At 47.5% G+C, this 27,491-nt stretch overlaps 1 protein-coding gene across 1 annotated transcript in view; it reads right to left on the bottom strand.

The window, feature by feature from the left end:
* Positions 1 to 1,593: 1,593 nt before the first annotated feature.
* The window catches only part of Slc9a2 (solute carrier family 9 member A2), a 78,300-nt gene continuing 52,402 nt past the window's right edge, over positions 1,594 to 27,491 (bottom strand). Inside the window, exons 5-12 of the mRNA XM_055607632.1 lie at positions 26,759 to 26,961; positions 14,601 to 14,690; positions 14,226 to 14,296; positions 8,961 to 9,122; positions 7,855 to 7,951; positions 5,829 to 5,960; positions 4,075 to 4,162; positions 1,594 to 2,891 (exon numbers count right to left, since the gene is read on the bottom strand). Of these exons, the coding sequence (XP_055463607.1) occupies positions 2,518 to 2,891; positions 4,075 to 4,162; positions 5,829 to 5,960; positions 7,855 to 7,951; positions 8,961 to 9,122; positions 14,226 to 14,296; positions 14,601 to 14,690; positions 26,759 to 26,961 (1,217 nt within the window). The 3' untranslated portion in view covers positions 1,594 to 2,517. The remainder of the gene's footprint in view (positions 2,892 to 4,074; positions 4,163 to 5,828; positions 5,961 to 7,854; positions 7,952 to 8,960; positions 9,123 to 14,225; positions 14,297 to 14,600; positions 14,691 to 26,758; positions 26,962 to 27,491) is intronic.

The raw sequence follows: 27,491 nt of genomic DNA, 5'->3' as shown, positions 1-27,491 counted from the left end.
TGGCATTTGGACAAAAGGAGGCTCGTTGCACACTTCAGAAATTTAAATTGTTGCTGCCCTTGAAGAGTTTCGTTTCCGTAGTACCCTTTTCTATAGTGAAAAGTTCTACAGGATTTCTACTAGAATCAGGTAATCATCAAAAGAAGGAAGTACAGAGAAAAGCCTAACATCAAATTTATTTTATTGACTTTGTCATCAAACAAATTAAAAACTGATAATAATTACGATAAAACTACTTGAGGTGTTCCTTTTCTGAAATTTATACAATGTCACAAATGTTTTATGTGATTTTCTTTTGTAGTGAAAGCTGAATTTGGTCTATTTAGCCTGAAGTGTCACAACATCCTATTTCATGTTTCTTCCTTCAGTTCCAGAAAAGTGTTATTCTTTATAATATTTATTCATATAGAAAAACCAGTACAATTATTTGAAGGTTATTTTCTACTTCTGCCTTCCTTGCCAGGAGTCATAAATTATTATTACTACGCACAGTGACTATGTATTTTGGAAAAATAAACATCATAGCATTTTATGAATTCTATTTCTATAGTAAAACCTATAAAAGTTTTGATTTCTTCTCAGAAGGCATACATGGTTTATAAAAATATAGTCATTTAAAATAGAGATTTCTTTCTTTTTTTGGCACAATTCTAAGCATGTAGCTTTCCAGTTGCATGTTATGTGGCTTTCCATGGGTTCATCTGGGATGGCTGGGAAGCGTGTGTCTAACTGAGCATCATTTCCCATCTCACAAGATGCTGCGGCAGCACCTCAAGACAGGAGCAAGAAAAGCCGAGAGAAGAGGGTGGGGAGGGGTTGCACACCTTCTGGTCCCACTTTCGCACACTCTTACCCTCTTCCTGGTTGCCTTGATCCGACTGCCCGTGGCCAGCCATGTCTGAAGAGACTGTCCTTACTGATGATCACTGTGGGAGGACGCTGGGACCCACGCCTCCCTCCAGGTGAGCCTTGGCTGTATGAGGACATGAGCCCGAAAGCAAACCTGTGTCCTTCCTGTATGGTTTCTGCTTCAGTTCTTGCCCTGACTGCCTTCAGGGATGAGTGTGACCTGGAAGTATTAGGTGAAATAACCCCCTCCCTCCCCTACCCGGCTTTGAGTCAGACTGTTTTATCATAGCAACAGAAGAGCAAAGGAGGACCCTTCCGAGCTACTTTGCATCGTTTGCTGTGGCCAAAAGGATAAGGTGAAAACAATAGCAGAGGCTTCACTTAAAGCGTGAACCCAGGGAAGTCTTTAAGGATAATTATTCAGAAATAACACGACAAGTCAATAAACGTGCGGCTTACAAGACGTTGATTTATACATGAATCTTTAATGACTGTGTCCCACTGCCCCTCTCTGCATACTCCCGAAAAGTACTCCAGAGAATAGAATCTAATTTTTAATGACAAATTTGAGTCACTACGTTATCAAAGATGAAGAGGTAACAGATTGTAGACTAGTGCAAAAAAGTAGGGGTTTTCTGCAAAGTGCTTCCTCGTTAAACATCAGACCTGAAGACTCCCATTTCCAGGAAGACAGTCTGCAGAGCTTCCATCCCCCCCCCCCCCCCCCCCCCCCCAGCCCTGAGAGTACTGAAGGACATTTTTATCACAGCAGGTGGTCAGGGTGCCTGGGAAAGGAACCACCTCCGCTTTTCTCCCAGCACCGCACAGGGTGAAAACCAAGCTGTCAGGAGCTGCCGCCCTGTCTCCTCACTGGCCACAAGAGGTCCTCACACACGGGAGCTGCCACCAGGTCTAGAAACTAGAGCTGGTTTTGCTCAAGTGAATCTTTCTTTCTGTTCCTGGCAGGGAGGGGGGAAGGGGCTCTCGGGACGGGGGGTAAGGTGGAGATTAAATGTTACTCCACAGCCATGGCAAACACAGGAAGAACGGGCTGAGGGCAGTCTGTCCCTCTTTATTTCAGAGTTGTACAGGGACTTCCAGCCCACACTCTGAGAGCCATGCCATTCCATCTGCCTACACATTGCCCCCGGTGCCCTGTTCCTGGCGGCCACAGCCTCTGCTAGGGACCGTGTTCTGCTGCCCATCAGCTCAGGATGAGCAGAGTGGGACCCAGAACTCAGGACCCACCTCTAGGAACTGCCCGTCACCCCCTGGAGAGACGTTCTCACCGCCTTAAAAAATGATCGCTACAGATAAACACTTTTTTTTTTTTCATAAATAAAAACTGAGGCGTATTTGTAATATATTAAAATTTTCACCAACAACGGTGTGTTAAAATAATTTTTCAAGTTCTGTCATTCAAGTTCAATAAAGGCACACATTTTTTTTTTCCTTTGAGGCCCGCAAAGAACACACCTACCAGCCCAAGGTCAGGAAAGCGGTTCTGCGGGGCTAACGTCCTTTGCCCCTCCTGTGCTCCCGGGAGTTAGAGGCTCGGCTAGACCACCAAAGGCTGCTTCTAGGCGGGCTTTCAGGTGGACTCCGCGGCGGACCGGGCTCGGGCAGCAAGCCGCGAGCTCGCTAGCTGCGCAGGCCGCGCCTCCGGCCTCAGGGCTTCTCGGGGCCCAGGCGGCCCTTCCTGTTGCCGGGCTCCGAGGCCCTCCGCACCAGCCTGGGCGGGGGCTTGGGCGGGCCGTCCTCGGCCGCGCTGTCCTCCCGGGGCCGGCCGCAGCGCCGGTCTCTGGCGAGCAGGGGCTGCCTGAGCACGCCGGGGGTCTGCGTGCCCCCGTCCCGGCTGCGCGGGCCCGGAGGCGTGGCGGGCTGCGCGCGCGCGGGCCCCGCGGCCACCTCGTTCTTCCACTCCACTTTGTAGGCCGGGGAGGCCTTCTTGGAGAACTGATCCGGCAGGAAGCGCCTGGCCCGGGGCTGCAGGGTGAGCTCGGTGGCTCCGGCGTCTGGGTCCGAGTCGCTGCTGTTGCCATCTGTCGCAGAGCAGAAGGGCGGTGTGGGCAAAGGGAGCAGAGCAGAGACAGCGCAAGCCACAGCGAGCCCCCCGTGAGCCCCACCCCTCCCAGGGGCGAGGTGTGGCAGGAAGGCTCACTAAACTCCCGCTGAACGGCCTTGAACATCTGTGCCACAAGAGCTCCTCCGTGCTAGTTTGGAAGCGCTTTCACCGCTAAGTACATTTCCCCACTGGCTCTGTCTCATCCCCTGCTTTTACCAGAGGTTGTAGGTCCAGCAGAGATTAGCAAGTAAGCACTGGGGCTGGAATTCAACCCGAGAAGCTCTGGCCCTGTCTTAGGCTGCCTCACCCAGGATCTCAAGAGAGCTCAGCTCCGCCTCTGACACTGGCAAACAAGCTAACAGATTTTCTGTTGCTTAAATTTTTCCCTTCACCTGGACTTTTGGATGCACTCTGTGCTTTATAAGCTCTCGGAAGGACCAAAGCACCAGTGTGTACTTCCTAAGCAACAGGAAGAAGGATGGTTGGACGTTGGACCCCGGTCTGGGGCCTGGGGTTCACGGGAAGAGGTGGCACCCACTTCTTGCCCACTTGCTGATATTACTAGAATGTTTCTCTAGACATGCAGTGGTAGCAAACACGAACGGCCACAGTCTTGTCTTCCATTTCCCTTGCTTTTGGTTTCTTACGCCTCTCTCCATTGCCACAAACAGCCTTTAAACTGTCCTCGTCTTGATGAATTCAATAATAAGCAGAGGTGGTTGCAAAGGGGTTTAAATTGTTGTTACACCCCATATTTTAGCAAAACGGAATCCTAACATAGTTCCTGGGTTTGCAGCAAAGAGCTCTAGTGTGTGCATGAGATTGCTATCAAGCAAGGAAGTAAAATCTATAATCCACTCCACAAAAAGAAATTAGAATTACGGTGTAGATGTATGTGTTTATACACCTTCAGACTTACACCTTCGTGTCTCGTAAGCTCACAGTAAAAGGATTTGCTTGTGCTATAATGAAAGGATCATTATGAAAAACAAGTGACTGGATTATTTTTGAGATGCACAGTGACCCATTAAACAAGGCCACGATACTAATAAAACGGAGCCTGTTGCTTCTTGAGGTTCCAAGTGACTGAGCTCATTCATCCTTAATGAAGAACACCAGAACAGGTTGGAAAACATTTCTTCTCCAGGAAGACCGATTACCTGCATTTGCCGTCCTCTTCTTCTGCAGCTTCTCCGGAAGCTTTGTGTTTTTAGGTAAGGATAAGTACCGGGCAGTCGAGGTGGAAGCCTGTAGGAAAGAGAAAACATCTTCAGATGACTGAATGCCGCCTTACAGTGTGTTAGATGCTAAATTTCATGACAGAACTAAACTTTTATTACACTTTGCGTTCTTCATCCCCAAGTTACTTTTCCAGATACCGTAAGCATTGCGCTTTAAAAACCAAACACCTTCCAAAAGAAAGAGAATGAACGTGGTCATTAGTGAGGGGTGAAAGCCACTGGTCCCTAAGGAACACTGGCATCCTCGCCCACAGAAGTTATTCAAAGGAAAGACTGGACCCTCTGGGGGAGGAGATACAGTAAAACGGGGCAATTTAAGTTTCATTTCTCTCAATACATCTTGAAATGGAAGAATAACCTCAAAGTCTGACAAAATCACGTCACTGCTATTTTGAACACTTATCTTTAGTTTCTAGAATGAATTAAGGGTCACTGCCGTACATCATGCCTAGGAAGGCTTTATCCTGCTCCCCCCTCTGATGATACAGTGCAGAATGGTACTGAAAATAAAAGCCTGCCGTGTTGTATCACTGAAGGGCCACGTCATTGCCAGTCTTTGTGTTGAGAAGCGCCTGCCTGGCTGGGCTGCAGGGCAGCCTGCGCTCTGAATGCTCACACCCAGCAGCACCCGGGCTTTACAGAGCCTCTTTACGGAGGCGAGATGTGCCTGGCATCAGCGGTCTGTACCCTGGCACCTGGTCGGGAAGGCTCAAAGGTAGCCACGGGCCACATGGCTGTCAGGAGCTTACACCGCTTGGAGGATTATACAGTGCTCCTCGTCTGCGCACGCGTGATGTTCTCACCACAGAATCATCCAATGACACATCTGAGAGTGCAGCCCAGCGGCCTGCGCCTGTCACTGTGTCTCCATCCATTCATCGAAACTGTCCAGCCATGCTGATGAAAACTGTGACTTAGCTATGTCCACTAACGTTCTTCTTTGACTTTTAAGACATAAATGTATGTTTACATGTCCATAACACATACACATGTGTTGTGTGTTTGTTTATTTTTATGTCACTGGTGTTCTGCCTGCATGTATGTCTGTGTGAGGGTGTCAAATGACCTAGAGCTGGGTTACAGGCCGTTGCGAGCTGGGATCTGGGCGCTGGGAACTGAACCCAGGTCCTCTGGAGGAAGCGCTGAGCCACCTCTCCAGCCTCAAAACATATTTATTCTCTTCAAAGCACTTACTGTACTTAAACACAACATAGTGTATATTTATTTCTGGAAATGTTCTTCTCCAGTGAATTCCACGTGTCTAAGACTGGGAAGAATGTAAGTTGAGTAGAGTGATGTAGGTTGGAAGGCCCCGACATAGGAGGCAGATCTGAGGGTCAGGAGTTCAAAGACATCCTTGCTCTGTAGTGAGTTCAAGACCAGCCTGGGTTACATAAGATTTTGAATAAATGAAACAAAAGCAAGGGAAACACTATAAAAGGAATGAACTATTATTTGCCTTCTTTCTTAAGGTATGTCTCACTATCTTGCCTAGACAGTTCTCCTACGTAAGCCCTTCAAAGTGCCCCTACCCACGGTGAGATGACCTTACTATTCAGTCCACCCCAGGAGAGCTGGGAAATGGCCCTCAGCAGTCATTCAACCAGCCCCAGGAGCCTGTGATCAGCAGAAGGCTCTGCCCTCCATCCTGTGATTCCGGAGGTGACAGTTACCCTGCGCTCCCGGTTGGTGCTGTTGTCCTTGCGGAGGCTCTCCCGAAGGCTGTGTCGCCTGCGGATGAGGATCTCCTTGGCTTGCCTCTCGCTTGTGTCCGCCGTCAGGTTGTGTCTGTTGTAGGACAAGGTCTGAAATGACAGTGCACGTGGGATGTTTTTACCTAACGATCAGTCAGTTCTCTCAACCTAAAGCTTTACTTGTCATTGGGCTTACATGAGGAAAGTCACCCTCTCCGTGGGACAAAACTGGAATTAAAATCCAGAGTCTCCAATAGCACTCATATTTTGAATGAATGAATTGTTTTGTAAGTCAGTGAGTAGGTTTTTCTTTTTTGAAAAGTGTGGGCTTTGTAAATGAGAAAAGCAATGGAATTCACACGAGACTTCTCTGCTTTGTCCAGCCGTGATTAACAGTGAAACAAACGTCATTTTGAAATACAGTCCTGACCGAGTCATGCTGACATGGGTGGCCCCCCATCTTCTGATAGATCTCAGGGCCGCCATGCTGAGGTGTCCTGTTGCCCCAGCAACTGTCACCTCTAAATGAGGGCTCTGCAGACTATGCAGCATGCTTGGTAATTAATTTCCTGATAGAATTGGCACAAAGATCTTGGAAATGACCCCTGTCCTGACATGTACTAGGTACCTCAGGCCAAGGAAAAGGTGACATGGTGTAGATCCTACATCTGTCTCAAGAAGTTTACTATCTAGTTTGGCATCGGAGTCTATCAAAACGAAAAAAGCAAAGGCTCAGTCAGCTGCACTGCATACAGTGTTATCGGATGTAGAATAGTGTGGAATGGTAAGGTGACCTTTGGCAGAGACTTACACACGGGATGCTGTGGGTCAGCTATCAGGAAGCAGGGGCTGGCTATAAGTACAGAGAGATAGTGCACCCTGCACAGGGCGAGGCCTGAGGACAGAATCTGTTGTTCCATGAGGGTGTGTAGTGGATGGATCAGATCATGCTGGATAACGTGGAGCTTGGCAATAGAGGACCCCAAATTATCCTGGAAGCAGCAACTGTGCTTTTGCTTCACTTCAGACAGGAGGCTGTTGTCCTTGATGGAGCTTTAGAGAAAGGGGTGGACCGAGACTGACATGGCTAATATGGGACAGTCTGCTGGAATGCCCGCTAAGTCTACAGCGAAGAAAGAGGGTGATCTCTGCAGCTGGCAGTGTCTGTCTCCTCACCTGTGAAGTGGAGACAACAGTGACCCCTGGCGCTGTGAGGGGCTCAAAGCAGGTGAGACAAGCAGCGGGCTGAATGACCCTGGGCAAAAGGCAGGAGTCTGGGATCACTGGCACACTAATAAAATAGGGTGCTGACAATGGAAATACAGTGAAAGAAGTAGCTCAGAAGGTACAAAGAAAGAGATTTTGGCACTTTGTGAAGAGTTGATAAATTTACAGTCTAAGCTATAGGATTTTTTGAGATTGTATTTGATTATCGTGTGTGTGTGTGTGTGTGTGTGTGTGTGTGTGTGTGTGTGTGTGTGAGGGTAGCTGCAGATGCCTGGGAAGCACTGGCTCCCTTTGGAGCTGGAGTCCCAGGTGATTGTGTGCCACTGTGCACCCTGAGACAGAGCTCAGGCCCTCTAGAAGAGCAGGAGGGCACCCCTCCCTCTCTTCTGAGACAGGGTTTTTCTGTGTAGCCTTGGATATCCTGGACTCACTTTGCAGACCAGGTTGGCCTTGAATTCACAGGGATCCTCCTGCTTCTGCCTCCCTAAGGGCTGGGATTGCAGGCATGAGCCCGCTGAGCTATGTCCTCAGCTTTAAAGCACTTTCATACGTAAAACCGACCGCTCCTTTCTTCCTATGTCTAATCAGCGCTGCAGAACCCCCAGCCTTCAGTGCTTCAGCTGAGGTGTGCAGGAGGACTTAGGGAGTCTCCAGGGTGGGTTGCCCATGTGGTGCTCACTAGGACCTCTCTCTACGGAGGAATGTGTTCATGGTTTCCAGCTGGAGAGCACATTTTCAGCCAAAAGAAAAAGTATTTTGATGCATAATTTTTTCCTACCCGCTGACGGATTTGATAGAGATTCCTTGATAATATCTCTCTAATTTCATCCATTTCACCTGGTGTAAGCTTCCTTATTTTTTCTTCACGGCAATCACTGTAAAAGTCCAAAAGAAAATGTATTTTACTTTGTGAAATATTTCAGAATTGCTAATTCCCTCTTTAGTGCTGTCACATCATAGCTTCAGAGTAAGACTTTAGTTTAAAAAAGAGCAATTAGGAATTTCTCAGTATTTTCAAACATTCTAAACATTTTTAAAATATTCAGTTTTAGAATAATTAAGTTTCTAAGACTTGTTTCAGTGATAAAACCATTCCTGGCAAGTTTAACTGTGCGTGAAGTTCCAGAGTCAACTATCACATCGTGTCCCACCCCCACCACAGTGTCCTGTGTGTAGCCCAGGCTGGCCCCGATCTCAACCCTCCTGAGACCTCGGCCCCACGGCACAGTCACTGTGGTATGTCACCACAGCCAGCTGCTCATGTGATTAGTTTTAAAAAACGACTCACGGTGTTGCCTATTCATCATTCCTAGAAGAAAGCAATGCAAAACTGCCTCATTCCAACAGAAATGTAATTAGCTTTATTTCATGGAGCCTCATCACAAGGGAATCTGTACTGAGTCCCTGTGGAGTGATGCAGGCCTCTGCAATCTTTAATACTCCCAAACTGTTTCCAGTGTCCAGCCAGGGCTGGGTATCACTGCATCCAGGGTATGTGTTCCCCAAGCCTAGCTACACTGCTGCGCAGTCAATAAGGAAGAAGCTACATTCTGTGCACCGTCATCTAGAAAATGTAACACATCTGGAAAACATTCCACTTGATAAAGCTGAGAGAGTTTTAGCTCACTTTCAACCAGTCATGAACCTTCCCAAGCTGACAAAGGCACAGAGACCCTAAACATGACATGCCATTCCCAATACAACAGAACATACAGCATAAAACATGGGAAAACATGGGATAGGCGCTAGACACACAGAGCTGACTTTAGCTGGAGCCTCACTCTGTTGTGAGTTCTTAAGCCACCACCCTAGGACTTACGTCAACAATCCTGTTATTCTGATACTATTATTGCTACCCTGCTTTGCGAAGCTCTTGACACTCACTTGAGAGAAGCGAACGAGGGGACAGTGCTGATCATCCCAGTCTCTGCCATCTCAATGGCGTGCTTTATCTCCAGCTTCTTATATAAGGACACGATGCTGGACTTGGGCTGATTTTCCCGAATCAGAAGCTTCCGAAGGTACTTGTCATCAAACTTCTTAAACCTATAAATAAGTCGTCAGAGTTTAAATTAGTGAATGCTTCGTTGGATAAGAAAATGCTTGTAGGGAAACACTTAGAATACTGAGCCAGCCTCACCACGCGTATACTTCACATATGCTTGTGTGTGTGTACGCACCTACCTGTGATGTGACTAACAAGCTTCCAGACTCGCAGTGTTCCAACTGACCCGACCTCCCTAGCCTCTCCCGACCTCCACCAGGTCAAGCTCTCTGGTACCCTGTGTAATCTTTCTCTTCTATGTTCCATGTTATAGGATAAGGAGGCCCAGCCCAAGTTCCTATATTGAATTCCTAATTTCCAGCGCATCACACTGAGAGCGTTTCTGGAGATATGGTTTTCACAAACAAGATGAAGTTGAGATGCAGTCATCAGGGTGGGCTGTCCTCAGTGTGACTGGCACGCTGGTTAGACACAAAGAGAGACAAAGAGAGACAAAGACACAAAGAAAAACACTTGTGAAGCTTCGGGGAGCGCAGCCCCAGCAAGCCCATGGGCAACCCTGCCTTCCTCAGCTCCCTCAAGCTGAATAGCTCGTTAACATCCTGTGTTTGGCTCTCTGTTCCTCATGAAAGTGAGACAACCCATTTCTGCCGTTTAAACTGCCTACTGTGTGCAATCTGCTATGGCATTCCCAACCAACTAACATTCCTTCCTACTCCATCGGCGATCACTTGACGCTCCACACAGTGAAAATGTATGCCAAAGTGCGGTCCCCTTTGACACCTCTGGAGCCATCGTTGGGTCCCAGTTTTGTCTGGACTCTAATACAGATTTGGGCACCTACTAAGCGTCCCCACCCCTATAGCGATTCTCAGCACAGGAGCTAGAGTCTCTGGTGGAAATGCCGTGTGGGTAATAGCATGGCACCACACTCTTGCAGTGGGGTACGGGTGAGGCTGTCAGTGCAGTGCCGCCCGTGTGGGGTCCCTCTGACCTCTGACCCTGGCCACCTGTCCTCCGAGGGTCTTTAAAGTCATTGTCCCACCTACTAGGACTGCTTCCATACGTGACCTTCATGTCCCTCTGCAACCGTCGGTGGTGATTATGTCAGGAGAACCTCTGCAAGCCAGACCCCGGCTTGCCATGCTCCCAAGTGCGACTCTGTCCATTCTGTGCCAGCTGCATGCTTCTTCCAACTCCACCCCATCTCTCACTGCTCACGTGTGTTTTTCTACACAGCAGCTGTCATTTTGTAGTGTGGCAAGTAGTTTTCTTTTTCATCTTATAGCCCCTGTGTAGTAGAGGCCTATCACTTGGCTCCAGTGCCTTTCTGGATCTGCATTGGCCCAAACCCAGCAACAGCTTTCTGTCATAGCCTTGAAGACCTTCTTTTGCCTCTTCCCCAGATTCTGGGGTCAGTAATGTTACTTGTCTTGGTGAATGGCCTCCTCCTGACATAATGACTAAAGAGGCTTAAAATGACCTAATGAGCAAAGAGGCCTGCCAGCGAATCCCAGATGCTGTGTCCACACGATCATTAGCCACACACCATCCTACCTACGAAGAGCTGTGAGCCAAGGCGGACAGCTTGTCAGTGAAGTCATCATCATGACCCCCAGCTCAGGAGATGAGCTCCAGCAGGATCAGCTGACTGCCTTCCAGCCTGCGGCAGCAAGGACAAGCCCAGCACAGTCCGGCCCGCGTGGGACTTCTAGACTCACACAGTTTAATAATGAATGGCCTCTATCTTGATCAGCCGGCTCTGTGGATGACTCGCTATGCAACACCACATGCCAGCGTAGAAGCAGAGCAACACGCAGTAAATATTTGTTGAGAAGTAAGTATAAAACGTGGACCCAGAGAGCTTACTGGTACACCTGGGCCTGGAGTGAAATGGGGCCAGGCCACGCTCTTGGCGCTAGCCCTTTGTTTTAAATGCTGGAGGGCTCTGCACAATTAAAGAGCCACCCTGAACGCACTGAGGCAGTGACCCACCACCGAACGAAGGCGGCCTCCTCTTTCCGATGTTTGTTTGAATTTTGTGCTAGGCTCGCTGAGCCAGGATTCTCAACAGTGGGGCAAAGTCTCCAGCGCTTCTCATATGACTGTTATTGTTTCAGATCTCTTACTTCGGATACACAGAAGGGAGAGTGAGCGAGGACGGGAGTGGCCGTGTTCCCTCCTGCGTGGGCGTGCTTGTTTTCTTATTGCTTTGTTTCCCTCCCGCCCCTCTGGCAAGCTCCGCATAGGTGTTCCCTTTCACACCGTTCGGCTCCTGGTTGCTCCCCTCAAGCTGGGTCTCCCCCGAGTCTCAACTCGAGTCCCTCAAGAATTCTCTCCCAGGCTGATGGGGTGTGTAAAGCCAGTGCTTTGGACTAAAGGGAAAGATGTCCAATTGCAACTTCCTTCTGCGCATTCTTTATGGCAGTGTCAGTGGTTTCGCACACACTAAGGAAGGTGTGTGCAGAAGCGATAAGAGACTAGTATGTGCCAGCACCCAGTCTCGAGTACCCACTCTTCCGGTGATTGTGCAGCAGCATGACGGTCAAGAGCAGGCTATGTGGTAACTGAACACAGAAATGTGAAATGCCTGTGGACTAGTTAGACTGCAGCTCTGTGGTGCGGATTGAAATTCCACGGAAAAGCAATGCTTGCTTCCAGACACAAGCCAGATGTGCAAGCTCTCCTCTTGCTCACAGTCTGCCTCTGGCTTCCGGGGCGGCCTTTCCGCAAGTCATTCAGGGACCTTGGAGACATGAGCCACCTGACGCGGCGCATGGACACCCTCTGATCTTCGCCTGAGATCCACTTCAGACTCACACAATCACAATCCCACCCCTTTTGTGCTGGTTGGGGTTTCGGTTTGTGCTTTGTTCTGTCTGACACAGAAAGGAAGCAGAGCTATGTAGACAGAAGGAGCCTCAGCTGAGACAGCCTTCCTAAGACGGGCGTTCTCTTGATTAATGACTGATGTAGGAGGGCACAGTCAGCTGAGGGCCACGCCATCCAGGGCATGTGGAGCTGGGTGGTATAGACAGCAGGCTGAGCTGGCCGTGAAAGGCAGGCCAGGCAGCCGTGGTCCTCTCCTGCCCTGGGAGTGCACAACAAGCTATAGGATGAAGTATTCCCCTTTCTCCACAAGTTTCCTTGGGTCCTGGACTTTGTGAGAACAACACAAAGCAAACAGGACAGCACCTCTTGTTCCTAACAGTGCCCAGGGGCTACTGACCTAGTGTGTGCCTGCATGGGTCTGTATTTGCTGTACTTGGATGCACAAGGGAAGAATGTGAAACACGATCTTCACTCTTGAAAGGAAACACGCTAGTCTGCGTTGTGCCTCCCACTCATTGTTGAGAGACCTGGTAGGCTACAGAAAGGAAAAGGTGACCGAGCTCAAAGGGAGACGATAGAACTACAGGGAAAGAGAAAAAGAAAATCTGCTTTACTGGTTTGGCATAGAAGGACTCATCTATGTCAGAAAATTACTAGACTGTGCAGCAGGGTAGGCGAGAGACAAGGCAGGCACAGTAGGCGGCTTTAATCCCACCTCCAGAAAAAAGAAAAATGAATGCTTCCCAAGAGAAACGATAATTTGTCCAGAGTCTCACAGTGCAGGTTTAGTCTGCTTTATTACCTGTGCGCCCAGGCGGTTAACTGGATAATCAGCCTGTACAAAAACATCTTTCCTTGACTTATGAAACAAGGCTCAGCTCAAGAGACAATCGCTCCCTCCATCCCCAACAGTGCTTTAAGGGGTAATTGCTCTCGTTCTAGTGTCTTTGTGACTCACTGCATTCCTTAAGGATCTCTCTCTCATCTCCAGTTCTGCTCTCTCTCTCTCACACACACATACACATACACACACACCTGTTCACTAGTTAGCTATTTTGTTGTTTTTATTATATAATTTGAGGCCCAAGTCTGTGACATGTACTTTGTTCGCTTATTTTGTTTTTTCAAGACAGGGTTTCTCTGTGTAGCCCTGAATGACCTGGACTCACTTTGTAGACCAGACTGGCCTCGAACTCACAGAGACCCACCTGCCTCTGCCTCCCCAGTGCTGGGATTAAAGGTGTGCACCACCATGCCTGGGTGAAATATACAACTTATATAGCCTGATTCCATACTACATGTGTGAGCAAACAGAAGCATTCAAAATTCTTCACTTTAAGTACATAGACGAGCAGGCAGCTAAGTTTCTATTAATGACTGAGTAGTGGAGTGAAGCTTTTGCGAGTGAGTTAGAAAGAAAAAGCAAGAGGGAACAGCTCACTACAGCCTGGAATGCGTCCTCTGACCTCACGTTACAGCTAAACTCTGCTTTGTTCTGTAGTCTGTCCTAGCCAGGGATCTGTGCACCAATGCTCACAGATCAATCTATAATAAAAGGGGCCTGTTGGCAGCGTCAGCCACTTCCCAACATATGTCCCGAGGGCAGGACAGCCGCCACGAGCTCCCGTTAGCTGGTGAGGGGTAGTCCTGGGCTCCATGTTTCACATGTAACCGCCAGAATCCCTCCCTTCTTGCTGTCATCACCGATCCAGTCAGTTGTTCCGCCTCATTACAACCACCTCGGGGATAGGCGTCTGCCCAGCACAGGGCCTCCTTTAAGAAGTAAGCTCGTGCCGGGCTGTGCTAGCAGTCAATCGCAGCACTTAGGAGGCAGAGACAGGTGCAGTGAGGAAATGGTCCCCGCTGTGGGGTCTACATGGAAAAGCTGCTTGACTGCTTCTGGGGACCTTGGCTGGGGGTTGGAGAATGTCTTGTCTTTTAGTGGTGTTTCTTCCATCTTGCAGCCACTGAAGAAGTGACTTTGCCTCAAGGGCGGCAAGGAGGCTAGTTAGTGGCCTCACTTATACGAACTCTATCTGTGCTGAAGATAAGATGTTGCTGTTTTTGTAATTGGCATACTCATTAAGTAGCTTAGGTTGCCCTTGAACTCACGTAAATGCCTCTTGCCTTATCGTCTGGTCCTCTGGGCCCACGGCATGTATCCCCATGCCTGTCTAGAGCTAAGAATCACCTTGGGAGAACACACAGTGGCACAACGTAGGACTTCCAGCCTGGAAGACGCACAACTCGGTACATTTTTTTCCCAAGAGTGGCCCAGAGCCACGCTGCTAGAACGTTGTGAGGGTGCTTACTTGTCTCTCCAGAAGTTGTGACCCCAGTGTCCACAGACATCTTCAATCCCAGTCTTCACGTGATCGAAAAACTGAAGCAGAAGGGAAGACAGACAGATGATGCGCTTTTCTCACAAGGGGTCATTTTCGCTCTGCTCACATGACACCTACCGCCAAATGGCTGGTAGGAACGTTTTCAGGTTAAAGGCTTTATGTTCCCTCTGCTGGTTCAAGACTTCAGCAGGCTGTGACTGGGTACCACGAGGCTAGGGCAAGTCTGCCTCCCATCACAGACTCTCCCAGCTCCTCTCCCCCAGCCCTCTGCTCTTTCCTTCCCTCCCCAGGAGTGCACAGCAGCACAGCGCTTCTCTCCTGACACCAACAGCCAGCACCCACCCTGCAGTGGATCTCCTCGCTGACAGCTTGCTGCTTCTTGTTGGATCTCTTGACGTCAAGAAACTCCACCAGCGGTCGGATGGTTGTCCCCTGCACAAAAACGCAAACATGATTCAGTGAGTCCTCTCATACGGAAAACGTTCAGCTGTAGCTTATCGCCTCCTAAGCAGCCACCAGCGAAATCTGGACTGTTGCTAAGAGTTAAATAGCAAACGTAAAGTTTTGTTATTCTTATCTTTCTTTTCCATGGATGTCTTATTTTCAGAAGACCACTTCAACATAAACTAGATGCCAAAGTGGAATAAGCCCAAAGGTAACTGAAGGAAACAGTGACAGTGACGGTCAGCGGAACTGGCCGCTTGCTATTTTGCTCACAGAAAAACCGTCCTGTGATTCTTCCATTTGCTCACATTCTGGGAACAATTTTCACCACACTGCTTCTGCAAGTCTGCCATGGGGCCTGGGCATCAGATCACAAAGATGGACCTCAGAGGACCAGGGCTGTAGGACTTTGGGTCTAAAGGAAGGTCATCTTTATCCCAACACATTTACAAAGGAGGCAGAAGAGGAGGGACAGACAGACACAGGGGAAGAGCCAAGGCAGCTTCAAGCTGAGGAAGCACTCAGCAGGAATCCTGACCGGTCTCGGCATCATCACCTGGCAGAGACCTCAGGACAGCCAGTGAGCAGCAGTGGGAAACAGTGCAGGGGCACTCTAGGCCACTCAGGACTTCACCTGGGAAATGAGGAGATGAAGGAAACTTCATACTCTGAACAAAGATCTCTGCAAAACGCCACCATCAACATCTCACTAGTGAAACATCAAAGCATCTCCGTTAGCGGCACGGAGGGGAGGCCAGAGGTGCTGGTGTCAGCCATAGCTTTGCAAGCTGTACACCAACAAGAGCCAATAGGGAAAAGTCAAGGAAAGATGACAACAAGAATTTGTTGTTAAAGGATAGTTTGCATCTTTGTTCTAAAACTTAAGACAGTCCCTTCCATATCAAAATAGCAAAAAGTGAGTAGCATAAAATCAACACACACAATCCAGCCCAAATGTTATTTTAAAGAGTGTAAACAATAATCATACTGCAGCAATGTTTATTTTATTACACATTACATCCTATTATGGCTACAGGCTGTGTTTGTGTAGCTAGTATACACTACCACATAATATAACATGTATACTCAGAGAAACTATGTACATATTAAACTCACACAATAGATACATTATGTGCAAATATTTATGTATATGCAACCTTATGACAATTGCATGCAACCCTCATGTAGAGAATTGTGAAACTTAACTGAAGGATCTTAGAAATATTTGTAATTTAAAACTACAATTAAAATTCTAAATAGGATGACTAGATTACAATGGCATTTTTTTTCTCTTCACTAATACCTACACACCACATACTATAATAATGTCTTGCTCAGGGTGAGAAGCAGAACTTTAGCAATCTTTAATTAACCTAAAAGACTAAAGGCAACCAGAATATTTTTCAAAAATAAATAAATAAGTAAATGGAAATTTGCAGACATGCTGCAATCTGCCAGCTGTGACGTGCACAGCTGTGATACTGTTCCACAGGAGTCCGGAGAGCTGGCGTCGGGACCAGGCTCTCCTGTGGGGCAGGTAGCATGAAAGGCGGTGGGGGCTGGTTGACGTTTTCCTGATGAAGGAGGGATAATGTTGAAGGATATTGTCTGCCATTTGATTTCCATCTCACCTTTCCATGTGTATCTAGATATTTTTTTCAAAAAACACAGTGATGAGCTGAAACGAGCCTAGGCTCACTGCACAGCCCGGGTTGACACAGTGATGAGCTGAATCGAGCCAGGTTTACTGCACAGCCCAGTTTGGCCTTGGACTGTGTCAGCCCTTTTGCCTCGGCCTCTCAATTGTTCAGACTGCAGTGTGAGCCACCACTCCTAGCCTTTTAGTCTGTAAGAATGGTTTTGATACAGAATACATCTACACACGCACACACGCACATACATACACACAGTAACACACACACGTATTTACATATACACATACATAACACACATACATACACCCCTCCCGCATATACATACACATATATATACACCACAGACACATACACAGACACACATATACACATACATACACACACACACCACACACATATACACATACAGGACCATAGACACATATGTGCACCACACACCACAAGCTCACACACGCCTCTTCAAAGGAGATAATCAGTTTTGTTCTATCAATCCAGGACGAACATGTTTCTAACATAAGTTGCATTTTTTACTTTCTTAAGTGAAAACTGATTTTATGCAACTTTAGTATGAGACATCTTACATATTATTTGTATTTCAGTCAAATACAAAAAAACAGTGGTGTGCCACTTGGACATACCACAGGAGCTAACAGTTTTCCAGTCAACACGTTCTGAAATGTTTTGACATAAACAACGACAACACCAAAAATGATTATGTAATTGTGATTTTCAGAGATGGTGATTCCATTGAGTGCCTTGTCCCATAGATCGGCAAGCAGAATGCTAGCAGCTCAAGAGAAAAAGAAGAAAATAGTGTAATTCTTTATTGTCGTGGGGTTTTTTCTTTGTTTTTGTCTGTCCTGGACTCACTATGTAGACCAGGCTGTCCTGGCACTCACAGAGATCCGCCTGCCTCTGCCTGCCTGAGTGCTGGGATTAAAGGCGTGTGCCAACAAACCTGGCTTCAGTATAATTTTTAACACTGAAAGCCTCTACCATATTCTGAAGACACTAACGGCTATTACACATGTTCCTTCTCCTTTCAACGCTTACTCATAATAAAGGGGCATCCTGTGCTCAGAGTGTATGAGAGTAAGGGCAGAGGTCGGCCTGCCAGAGCCTGGTGCTGGTTATCCTACCAGGCAGACAGGCATTCAGGGAGCAAACTGAGGAAATCACACCCACCAACTCTAAGAAACGGGTGCCCCAGATCAACTCAAATTTGTAGAAGTATAACATACGGAAGTCCACAATTAATAAAACTTAAAGATTGAGTGCCTAGTTAAAATCACATTTCTTGATATGTGTTCATCTGTGTTCACATATGAACACAAATGTTCACATATGAACACAAGTGTTCACATATGTGTTTTCAGTTGTCCTATCACGCTGATTAGAAATCATCTTTAGATACTGCTTGGATCCTCTCTTTCCCTCTCCTCTTCCTTTCTTGGTCATCTGTTTTGGAGTGGGGCATGTGACGAGTGTATGCCTTGTGTCAGGGTATTTTATTACCTGGGCCAATGCCTGTGGTTTGGAAGGACAGAGAGACGATGCACCTTATGGAACACCCACTTCACCCCTTTGGAAAATTTCTAATTTTGTTACTTAGGAAGCAATTTGATAGGACCTCTAAGAAAAAGATAGCATGTTACTATCTGTGGAGGAAAAAAATAAAAATAAAATCCTGAGTTTTGCAACAAAATGCCAAAAACTCTTTACAAAGTGCAAATAAATTCTCACCTGTCAGCCAAGCTTGGCCAGACAAACACGGCACCATAGCTTGAGGGCTGACTCAGAGTCATCTGGCAGCATGGGCATGGAGAATTACCAGGCAGTGACATTCTCACCCAGCTCTCTCTCTGTCTGCTTTGCCCCACCTCTGTGTCCACCAAGAAAGAGAAGAAGAGAAAAGCCTAACCTACTGTCTGGTTAAAATAAGCATCGTTTGGTCCATTCACAGGGAAGAAGGAGTTCTTACTTGTGGAATTAATGCTGACAAAGAGGGGGGAAGGAGGCTTCTCATATTTCCTTGCTGATTCAGCAAGCATTTCCCTAGAAAGCTTGTGGGAAACTTTCATTTATTAAAAACTCTATTATTTTCATTTATTAAAAATGTTACCATTTTCATTGTGTAGTCGGGGTGATGGCTCAGTGGGTAAGAGGCCTTGCCACGCTAGCATAAAGACCCAAGTTCAGATCCCTGGAGTAACCATGGGGCTCTGCACTGAGGTGCTGAGACAGGGGGATTACTGCACTTGCTGGCCGCAAGCTTACACGAAAACAAGGTGATCCAGGTTCAGTAAGAGAGCCTGCCTCAAGTTCAAGAGAATAAGGCAGCACTCTGTAAGCACACCTAAAAAAGCATGCACATACACACACTCATGTATGAGCATGTACATAAAACACACACACACACACACACCTGTCACTGCGATAGCCATGCTATCTTATATTTGGCCATTCTCGCATTAAAACCTTGACAACAGGCATCTGGGGTTGGGATGAACACAATGGGAATGACGAAGGTGTTGCTGGCCCTCGACTGGCCCTGGCTTCCAGTGCTTACCACCTGCACAGAGTCACGTCACTCTGTTAGACATCTGTCTTCCAATGAACAGTGCCCTTCTCCATCCCGGCGGCAGCAAACGCCCGTGCTGCACTTTATACAATCAAAGGTGCTGCTGAAACGCTCATCTTAGAAGAGCTGGGACAAGAGCCACCTCCGTCAAGTGTCCCTTGCCTGTCACCCTTTCTCTTGGTCTCCGGCGTCTCTCTTTCGGGTGTGGTTAGTCAAGGGGTCACCCTCACCGCAGAACTTCTGTGAGGAAGGCCACTCCTCACTGACCCTGTTGCTGCTCTTTTCTAAGTTTACAGAATCCTCTCCTTGAGCACACTTCCCTTGGCTTCTGCCTCTCCCCTCCACCTTTCTGTCACCACCAACCACCATGTTCCCTCTTCCAGTACTGTCTAGCTTCCTCAACATTTATCAATCTTCCAATGATGCTTGTGTCTGGGCTCAGCCCTCAGGCCACCCCCATACTTCTTCCCTCATCTGTGAGTAATTTCTTCCCATCTCTTTATTTAAACAGTGTCTACTTCAGATAACTCCACAGCTGGGCCCTCCCATCCAACTGACCTCCATCATGAGATCCTGATCATCAACTCCTGCAGAGTTATAGAGGATTTATGTCCCACTCTACAGACCCAATGATCCCCTATTGTTCATTTCATCACTAAACTAACTGACTGCTCAGTCAAAAATACTGGGAAATTACAAATAAAGCTGCGCCGAACGTAGTTGAACAAATGTCCTTGTTGTTTGGTGGAGCATATTTCGGATACATGTCTAAGGAGTGGTATGGCTGGATCTTGAGGAAGCGCTATTCCTAATTGTCTGAGAAAGCGCCAGATTGATTTCCAGAGGGGTTGTACAAGTTTGCACTCCCACTGGCAATGGAGGAGGGTTCTCCTTTCTCCACACCCTCTCCAGCATGTGTTGTCACTTGAGTTTTTGGGATTTTGATATTAGCCATTCTGATGGGTGTAAGGCGAAATCTCAGTCGCTTTTATTTGCATTTCCCAGATGACTAAGGACATTGAGCATTTCTTTAAATGTTTCTCTGCCATTCGATATTCCTCTACAGAGAGTTCTCTGTTTAGCTCTGTACCCCATTTTATTGTTGTTGTTTTGTTTTGTTTTTTGATTAGATTACTTGGTTTGTTGGTATTGAACTTCTTTAGTTCTTTATAGATGCTGGATATTAGCCCTCTGTCAGATATAGTGTTGGCGAAGATCCTTTCCCAGTCTGTAGGCTGTCATTTTGTTCTGGCAACAGTGTCCTTTGCTTTACAGAAGGTTTTCAGTTTCATGAGGTCCCATTTATTGAGTGTTGATCTTAGAGCCTGTACTGTTGGTGTTCTGTTCAGGAAGTTGTCTTCTGTGCCAATGAGGTCAAGAGTATTCCCCACTTTTTCTTCTAACAGATTTAGTGTGTCTGGTTTTATGTTGAGGTCTCTGATCTACTTGATAAGGTGGGGTCAGATGGCAGGGGAGAAGGACACCCCCTTTCAGTGGACTAGAAGAGGAGGGGGAAAAAGGGAGGATGGTACCTGGAAGAGATGAGGGAGGGGGCTACAGCTGGGATACAAAGTGAATAAGTTTGAAAAAATAAAAATAAATAAATAATTTTTAAAAAGGCTGGGCAGTAACTTTCACTGTTCTCTTCACATCCTAAATTGCTCACCATACAATGTTCCCTCTTTAAAAAAATGGATCCTTTAACTCATTTTATTTAGGACTACATTAAATATCCTGGTTTCTATGGAATTCTCCCCAGCTGGTAATGTTATATTCATTAAATACAGTGTTTGATTTATCCAAATAAAGCACATTGTAGGGGCCTCACAGCGTCTATGTAACAGGGAGCACCATCAGTTCAGCTTGGTAGGCCACATCATGAAATATTTATTCCTCAGGGCACCATGGTCCCTGCTCATCCCCATGTTCTTGCATGGACAGAGTTATTTGTTTGTTTTTTTTTTCAGGGCATTTCTGCAGGTGCAAGCATCATCACCCTCCACAGACAGTGATAAATTCTTAGGCTCTGTTGCCCGACTGTAAAGCAGACCATTACACACGTATATGTCCTTTGTGTCCCTTGTGTCACATCCACGGAACCGAGGGCTAAGGAAAATCGACACAGACCCACACAATGTTCTGGCTGTGGCCATGAACAGCAAAGCCTGCTGTCTTTGACCCATCAGGCTGGTGTCCGTCCCCACCTGTTCGCCTCCCAGTCTGAACAGGGATGTAAATTACATCATCCCTGTGCAATGGCGACAGAGATCAGATGGGTTGTCGTTCTTACATTTAGTTCATTCATTTCTGGAGGGCCGCTGGGTCGATTCACAGAGTTCGTGGGTCTTCTGCATGACTGTTGAGGTAACTAGGTAATGGCTACTCCACTTTATCTTTCTGCCAAAATTGAAGTATACTGAATGACGTCAACTTTTCTCTTCTGTTATTGTTTAGCCTAGTATTTTACATGAGACCATGAGGTCAAAACTCTGCCTCAGGTCCTGCACTGTCTATACACATTCCACTGGAAGCTAGGTAAACTGAGGCCAAGAGAACTTACATGGAACAAGGTCAAAAGAACAGATTAGGTCGGCTCTATTAAAGCCTCATTTTGTGCTCTGCACCTCACACTCCCTAATTTCTAATATGATTTTAAAACATGGCCTGATGACTTTATTGTACATAAATAACATTACTGGTTTTGTTGCAAAGAAACTGAACTCAGATGTCTAGAAATCAATATTGTTTACTCATTTGCAATTCCTTAAGTGATACTACATTCAATGTCATGATAATGTGTTACTCAAATTAGCAGCATGATTTAAGCAGTGTTTAAATTATCACGACTAATTATGATAAATAATAAATCATGTCACGTGTAACCTATTTTTGAAGATAGTCAGCATGATGTATCAGGCTGGAGGAATTTATCCCTGAAGAAATTCTGAAGTGAGAAGAAGAAATCAGATCTTAAAATTTAATAAGGGGGTTGCTGGAGAGATGGCTCAGTGGTTAAGGGCACTGGCCGCTCTTACAGAGGACCCAAGCTTCATTCCCAGCAAGCATATAACATCTCAGAACTATTCTCAACTCCAGTTCCAGGACACCTGATATCCTCTTCTGGTGAGAATATCAGGCATTCACGTGGTGCGTGCATAAGAATGCACACACACACAAATACACACACACACACACACAAACACTCAGACACAGATAAATCATTTAAAATTTTAACAACAGGTCCGGCAACATAAAACTGTCATTTGGAGCAAAATAGATGTCTTACATTCTCACTGCTATTTATCACTAACATTTCTCTCCAGAGTTATTTCACTGATCTATTCTGATATAGCAATCTCTTTCGGAGGATGTGTGTGTGCATGCATAGGTATGTGCGTGTTTGCACTGCCGGGGGTCAGGAGAGCAGGAAGGCCACGCTGGGATAGGCCAGCAGTGAACGCACTGGCACAGACGTGGGAGGTGGCTGGAGCGTGCACAGCTGTGGCCGCCCTTTCCGAGGGCTTCAGAATGAGTCTGGCCAAGTGACCCTTTGGCTTATAATGGGGCAGACCGGCCTGGGGGCACTAGCACAGTCCAAAGGCCCTAACATGCACACTCACCATACTCCAGCAGTCAATGCGTGGCTCCTGCCGTCTGCTGGCCGAGTCCCTTCTCCATCGGGGCCTTTACACATTTGTACATCTACCCTCATGCACAAGCAACCTACATATATCCCATATTTCACTCCCATCAAGGACCTAGAGATGCCTCCCCAAAGCATGCCACGCCCCTGCCACGGGCACTTCTCAGGACCCTTCAGTTCAAAGCATGCTCTACCCGCGCTTTCTGAACTCCACATCGTATGACTCCGTCTAGCTGCTTCGGTGTGGTCACGTGGGTCATCAGTGTCCTTCTGCTCACTTCCTGTCTTAGGACTTGGTGTATTATCTTCCCGCCATCATGAATGCTCTTCGCCCAGATGCTGGCTTCACATTCTTCCTACTTTAGAGTCATAACCGTACTTCGTGCCTAACTTTCATCACCACTTCCGCCAAAGGCCTTGCTGACCTTTTATTTCTGTGGCCAATATCATCTGTCTGCTGTGTCATAAGTTCTACATTTCCCTCTAGTGTCATTGTTAACAACTCAGGCACAGGACGCGGTGGTGCTGTTCAGCAGACTATGTTGCCTGGGCTGTGGCTGCTCTGTAGGTGATGAGCCGCAAGTCAGCAAAGAGATATATATAGACTCCTACTTCAAATGGGACAAATCAAAAGAGCAAGCTTGTCTGTAACACTAAATGTTAAACATTCATTCATATTATACATGTCTTCAAAGCCATCACTCAGGAGCTAGAGGCAGACAGAGTCTGATGAATTTGAGGTCCGCCTTGCCCAAAGTTAATTCTGGGCCAAGGTAATGCTACACCATGAGACCATGTCTTAAAAACAAAACAAAACAAAACAGTGAGTGCAAAGGCACATAGCATAAGGAGTTGATAATTTAGCTTTATTTCTTGGTTGTGTCTCAACCCCAAATAGACAAAAATTATTACTGACGAGTCTGTATTAGTGTGTTAATATTAATGTACACCTATATTCTATGACTGATAGTATTACTTTATAATACTTTTTTCACATGTGATATTCTGGCTGTAGATATATCTTTTTATGTTTGATAATGACTTAGTCCCAAGCTTGTATTGTGTGTCCTATCTTGAATTGGCGTCTTTCCATAATTGTGCCAAGCCTGTGGCATCTGGGGCAGAGAACTGCTTTGTACTACGGCACTTGAGAAGGTGTGCTGGGGGCTGAGGTCCGACCCCGGAGACCCCGTTCCTCACCCCCTACACTAGGGTGACGTGCCTGGCACATGGAGATGCTAGCATCTGTCCCGGGAGGAGGAAAGCTGTGCGCTGTGCAGCCTGAGGCCTAGGCTGACGGCGAGGCAATCAGCAGGCCTTGGAGGAACGGGAGAGCCTCCAGGCCCTCCCCATCTCCGTCCACGCGAATTCTGCTCTGGGGGAGGTGACAAGCCAAGCGGCAACACTGCTTTGAAGCACAATCTGTCCTGACAATCTGTGTGTAAGGAGCAACTCGAATGGCTTGTTGCAAACATTCCGTAAACACTGAGGAGAAAGGTGAAACCCGAAGAACTCCTTGCCACAGTGTAAGGAGGATGTGGTGTCCCCCACCCCCGTCCCCCCGGCTAAGGAGGGGCTCAAGTCAATCGGGTCCTAATGCCATGGCACAGCTGTGAGGGAGGTGAACGTATGACACTTGTGGCGTGTGCTCAGCAGCCGTCCACACGACACGAAGCTCAGACGCTCTGTCTTGACGTCACCGCCCTCGGGGCTCCAGAACTGAACGCTCCGTCAGCTGGTATGATGACAGAGGAAGATGAGCTCCCCGACTGCCAGGTGCCCCTGCCCCGTGCAGCAGTGACTGCACTAAGCTGCTTGCTCACTTACCCTGTGTACAGCTGAGCCCCATTATTTTAGAGCAAGCTCCTTGTACTCATCATAAGAAAGGGCCACTGTGGTCAGCCTCAGGTGGGCGCTTGAGAGCACGTCTGAGAGCTGTGCCGTCGGTGGAGGGCGCAGCTCTGTGGGCGAGCTGGTGCCTGACGTCTCACTGGGGCGGGCGCAGAGGTGGACACGGCGGTGCTGGCGGTCTTGTTCCTGCACGGGCCTAGCCGCTGTGTGCACTTGTGTGTCTTACCCCGACATCTTTTAAGAAACTGAACATCAAAATAAGCTCTATGAAAGCTGGGCTGTGCGAGTGTGGGTGCACCGTGCAAGGGAATCTCCTACAACTGCCCCTGTATGCACATACGCTCACCACAACTCACACATAACCACAACTGAGCAAATGCTGCCTTCCTCTGTGAGCTCTGGGGGGGGGGGGGGGGGGGGGGAGGCTGCGGCCAGCCTCAGTAGCTCACTCTGGGGTCATCTTCTCCTCTGGGAATGCATTTGCTCCTGGGAGGCGGTGCCAGTCTTCACCTCAGAGGGTTGATTTGAGGAGGAAATGAGACACACACAGGAAATCTCTAACCTGGTGCCTGACAGGATTGGCACCCTGTGGTAATCACTGAAGGAACTGGCATTAAAGAGGCGTGGATGGAAAGACTGTGAGGGAAATTGTCCTCTCCTCAGCCTAACAGCGTCTCCTGATCATCCTTGGCCAGGGGTCTGGAAAACCCCTGTCCTCACACTGGAAGGCCCAAGCTCAATTAAAGGACTGCTGGAGAGGTCACTGTGGGTAAGGTGTCGATGATGACAAAACATTTGTAGATGGCTAGACAAGACAGCCATGCCTCAGTCTCCATGACTGTTTCCCTCCCTGCCCAGGCCTTAAGGGGTTGCCTCAGCACCCAATTTTAGTGCCTTTCTGTTTCTTCACTGTACGTTTTTCTCTCTCTGGACAATCCATTCCATTTTGTGGCTTCCCATACCATCCACTGAGGACCGGCCGATTTACTGAACCTGAGCTCTTACTACCCAGGCAGTCAGTGTCAGTCCCTCTAGGTCTCACTGATGCCCCTGACCCAACAAGCTTGTGTTTGAACTGCCAACCTCCAGATCTACAGTTCTGGTGTCTTTCCCTTCTCCCTTCTCCTTGAGGACAGGCCCATTCCTCTCCTCACTCAGACCCCACCCTGAGAGTCAGTGAAGCCTCCTCCTTCCCCTCACACATGCCACACCCCAAGCGATCCTGCATGTTCTGAGTGTGCCTCAGGATCTCACCTCTTGTCTGGCCACAAGCCGGGCTTGTATGCAGCCTTCCTTGGCCTTTGCTTTGTGTCCCCTCCTCTCGGGGAGAGTGTCACTCTCCCCCAAGACGTAATGCAACATAATGCAAGCTTCCACCATGTCCTCCGTTACTCTGGCCCACCCTGTACCCCAGCCAAGAACATTCTGCTTCCAGCAAACAAGATCTTCCTCAGCACAAGTGCCTGGAATGTCCCTCAGCTTGGCTAATGCCTCCACCTCCTCCAAGCCTTTGTGCAAAGGTCATATTCCTCACCTTTCTCCTCTGTGAATATCAATTTAGATTTGTGACTGACCCTCTGTCTGGGTCACCTCTCCATTCCTGACCCCGGTCTCACTTAGTGTGGTAACCCCCTCTTTAAGTATCTTCCATACTTTACTGTTAGTTTTCTCTCCCGGCGCACGCCATCTTGCCCTAACCTCTGACAGGAGTGAAAGTTCTGCAAAGACAAGAATATATTCTTATGTTTTGCTCGGGTAAGAATTCTAAATTCTGAAGGCCGGGCCTGTCACAGAGTAGAAGACAGATGCGTAGTTGGTAAATGAATTTGTGTAAAATACACTCTAAGAGCTGGCATATTGCCTGAGTTGCTTTCTGCTTCCCCACAGTATCCTGGACTCCCCATTTCCCTGCTCCAAGGAAGGCACTGTCAGCAGCCAGCGCCTGTCAAGTACCTGCTGGAAGGTCATGGCTCACAACCAGCTCTTAACACGTATACTTACTAGGTCAGAGAGCAAGGCAAATGACAAGGATTACAGCGTGTGGTTCATCAGTTTCCAGTAGTAAACACCATTCTCTGAGCCGAGTTTCCTTAAATAACTGTTTCCTCTGTGGAGGTCAAGTGACCAAATTGGACTCTTGTGATGTCCTACACAATCCAGCACATGAACCCTGACAGGAAGTATCGTGTTCCTTGTCTGGATGGTGCCCAAGGCTTCAATACACCTATGCCACTGTGCATCTGCCAGCAGCATCACTTGGATCATCAGAACATGCCTGTCTCCTGAGGAAGAGGGAGACTTTTCTGGAAGAACAAGCTACACTCACCTGGATGAAGACAGTGAAGAATATGACGACAATGGCAGCTGTGATGAACAGCTTCTTCCTGGGAAACACAGTGGCAGGGAGGAGAAACACCAGTGCAAAACAGATGGCACCTCGGAGCCCTCCGTAGGCAATGATGAACTGGTCCTTGAAGGTCAACGGAATGGTCCGGAACCAGTTAATCACTTGAGTCAGGACAAAGACGCCTATGGACAAAGAAAGACCCAGGGTAAGCAGACTGTGTGAATATGGACAGACGTGGACTAGGGAGTCTGTGTCTCTGTGACTGTAAAATGTTAAGAAAAGACCCAGAAAACCCACCCACCACCAACCCTGCCTCCTGGTCCTGCAAGGACTCTTGAGTCCTTGATTTTATTGGGCCAGGACAATGTGCTCCTGCATATCAGAATTAAAGGCAAAAAGAGAAACTAATTTATCTACAGTGAAAGCCTGGAAAAGATATGTAAGCATGAAGAAAAAGGTAAGAGATAAAATAAAATGGGAACCAAAAACAAAGAGCAAGATTAGGAAAGAAAGAAGTCAGTGAAAAAGGAATAGGAAAAGAAGAAGAGGAGAGCAGGGAGAGGAAGAAGGAGGAGAGGAAGAAGCAGAAGGAGGAGGGAAAAAAGGAAGAAGAAGGGGAAGCAGCAGCAGAAGACGAGGAAGTGAAAGTGAAAAAGGGAGAAGTGGAAGAAGAAGAAGAAGAAGAAGAAGAAGAAGAAGAAGAAGAAGAAGA

This window comes from Psammomys obesus, unplaced genomic scaffold (genome assembly GCF_907164565.1).
Source record: "Psammomys obesus unplaced genomic scaffold, mPsaObe1.curated_primary_1811, whole genome shotgun sequence".
Classification (NCBI taxonomy): domain Eukaryota; kingdom Metazoa; phylum Chordata; class Mammalia; order Rodentia; family Muridae; genus Psammomys; species Psammomys obesus.
The sequence above is the reverse complement of the archived record's forward strand: the minus strand, read 5'-3'. Positions and strand labels throughout refer to the sequence as shown.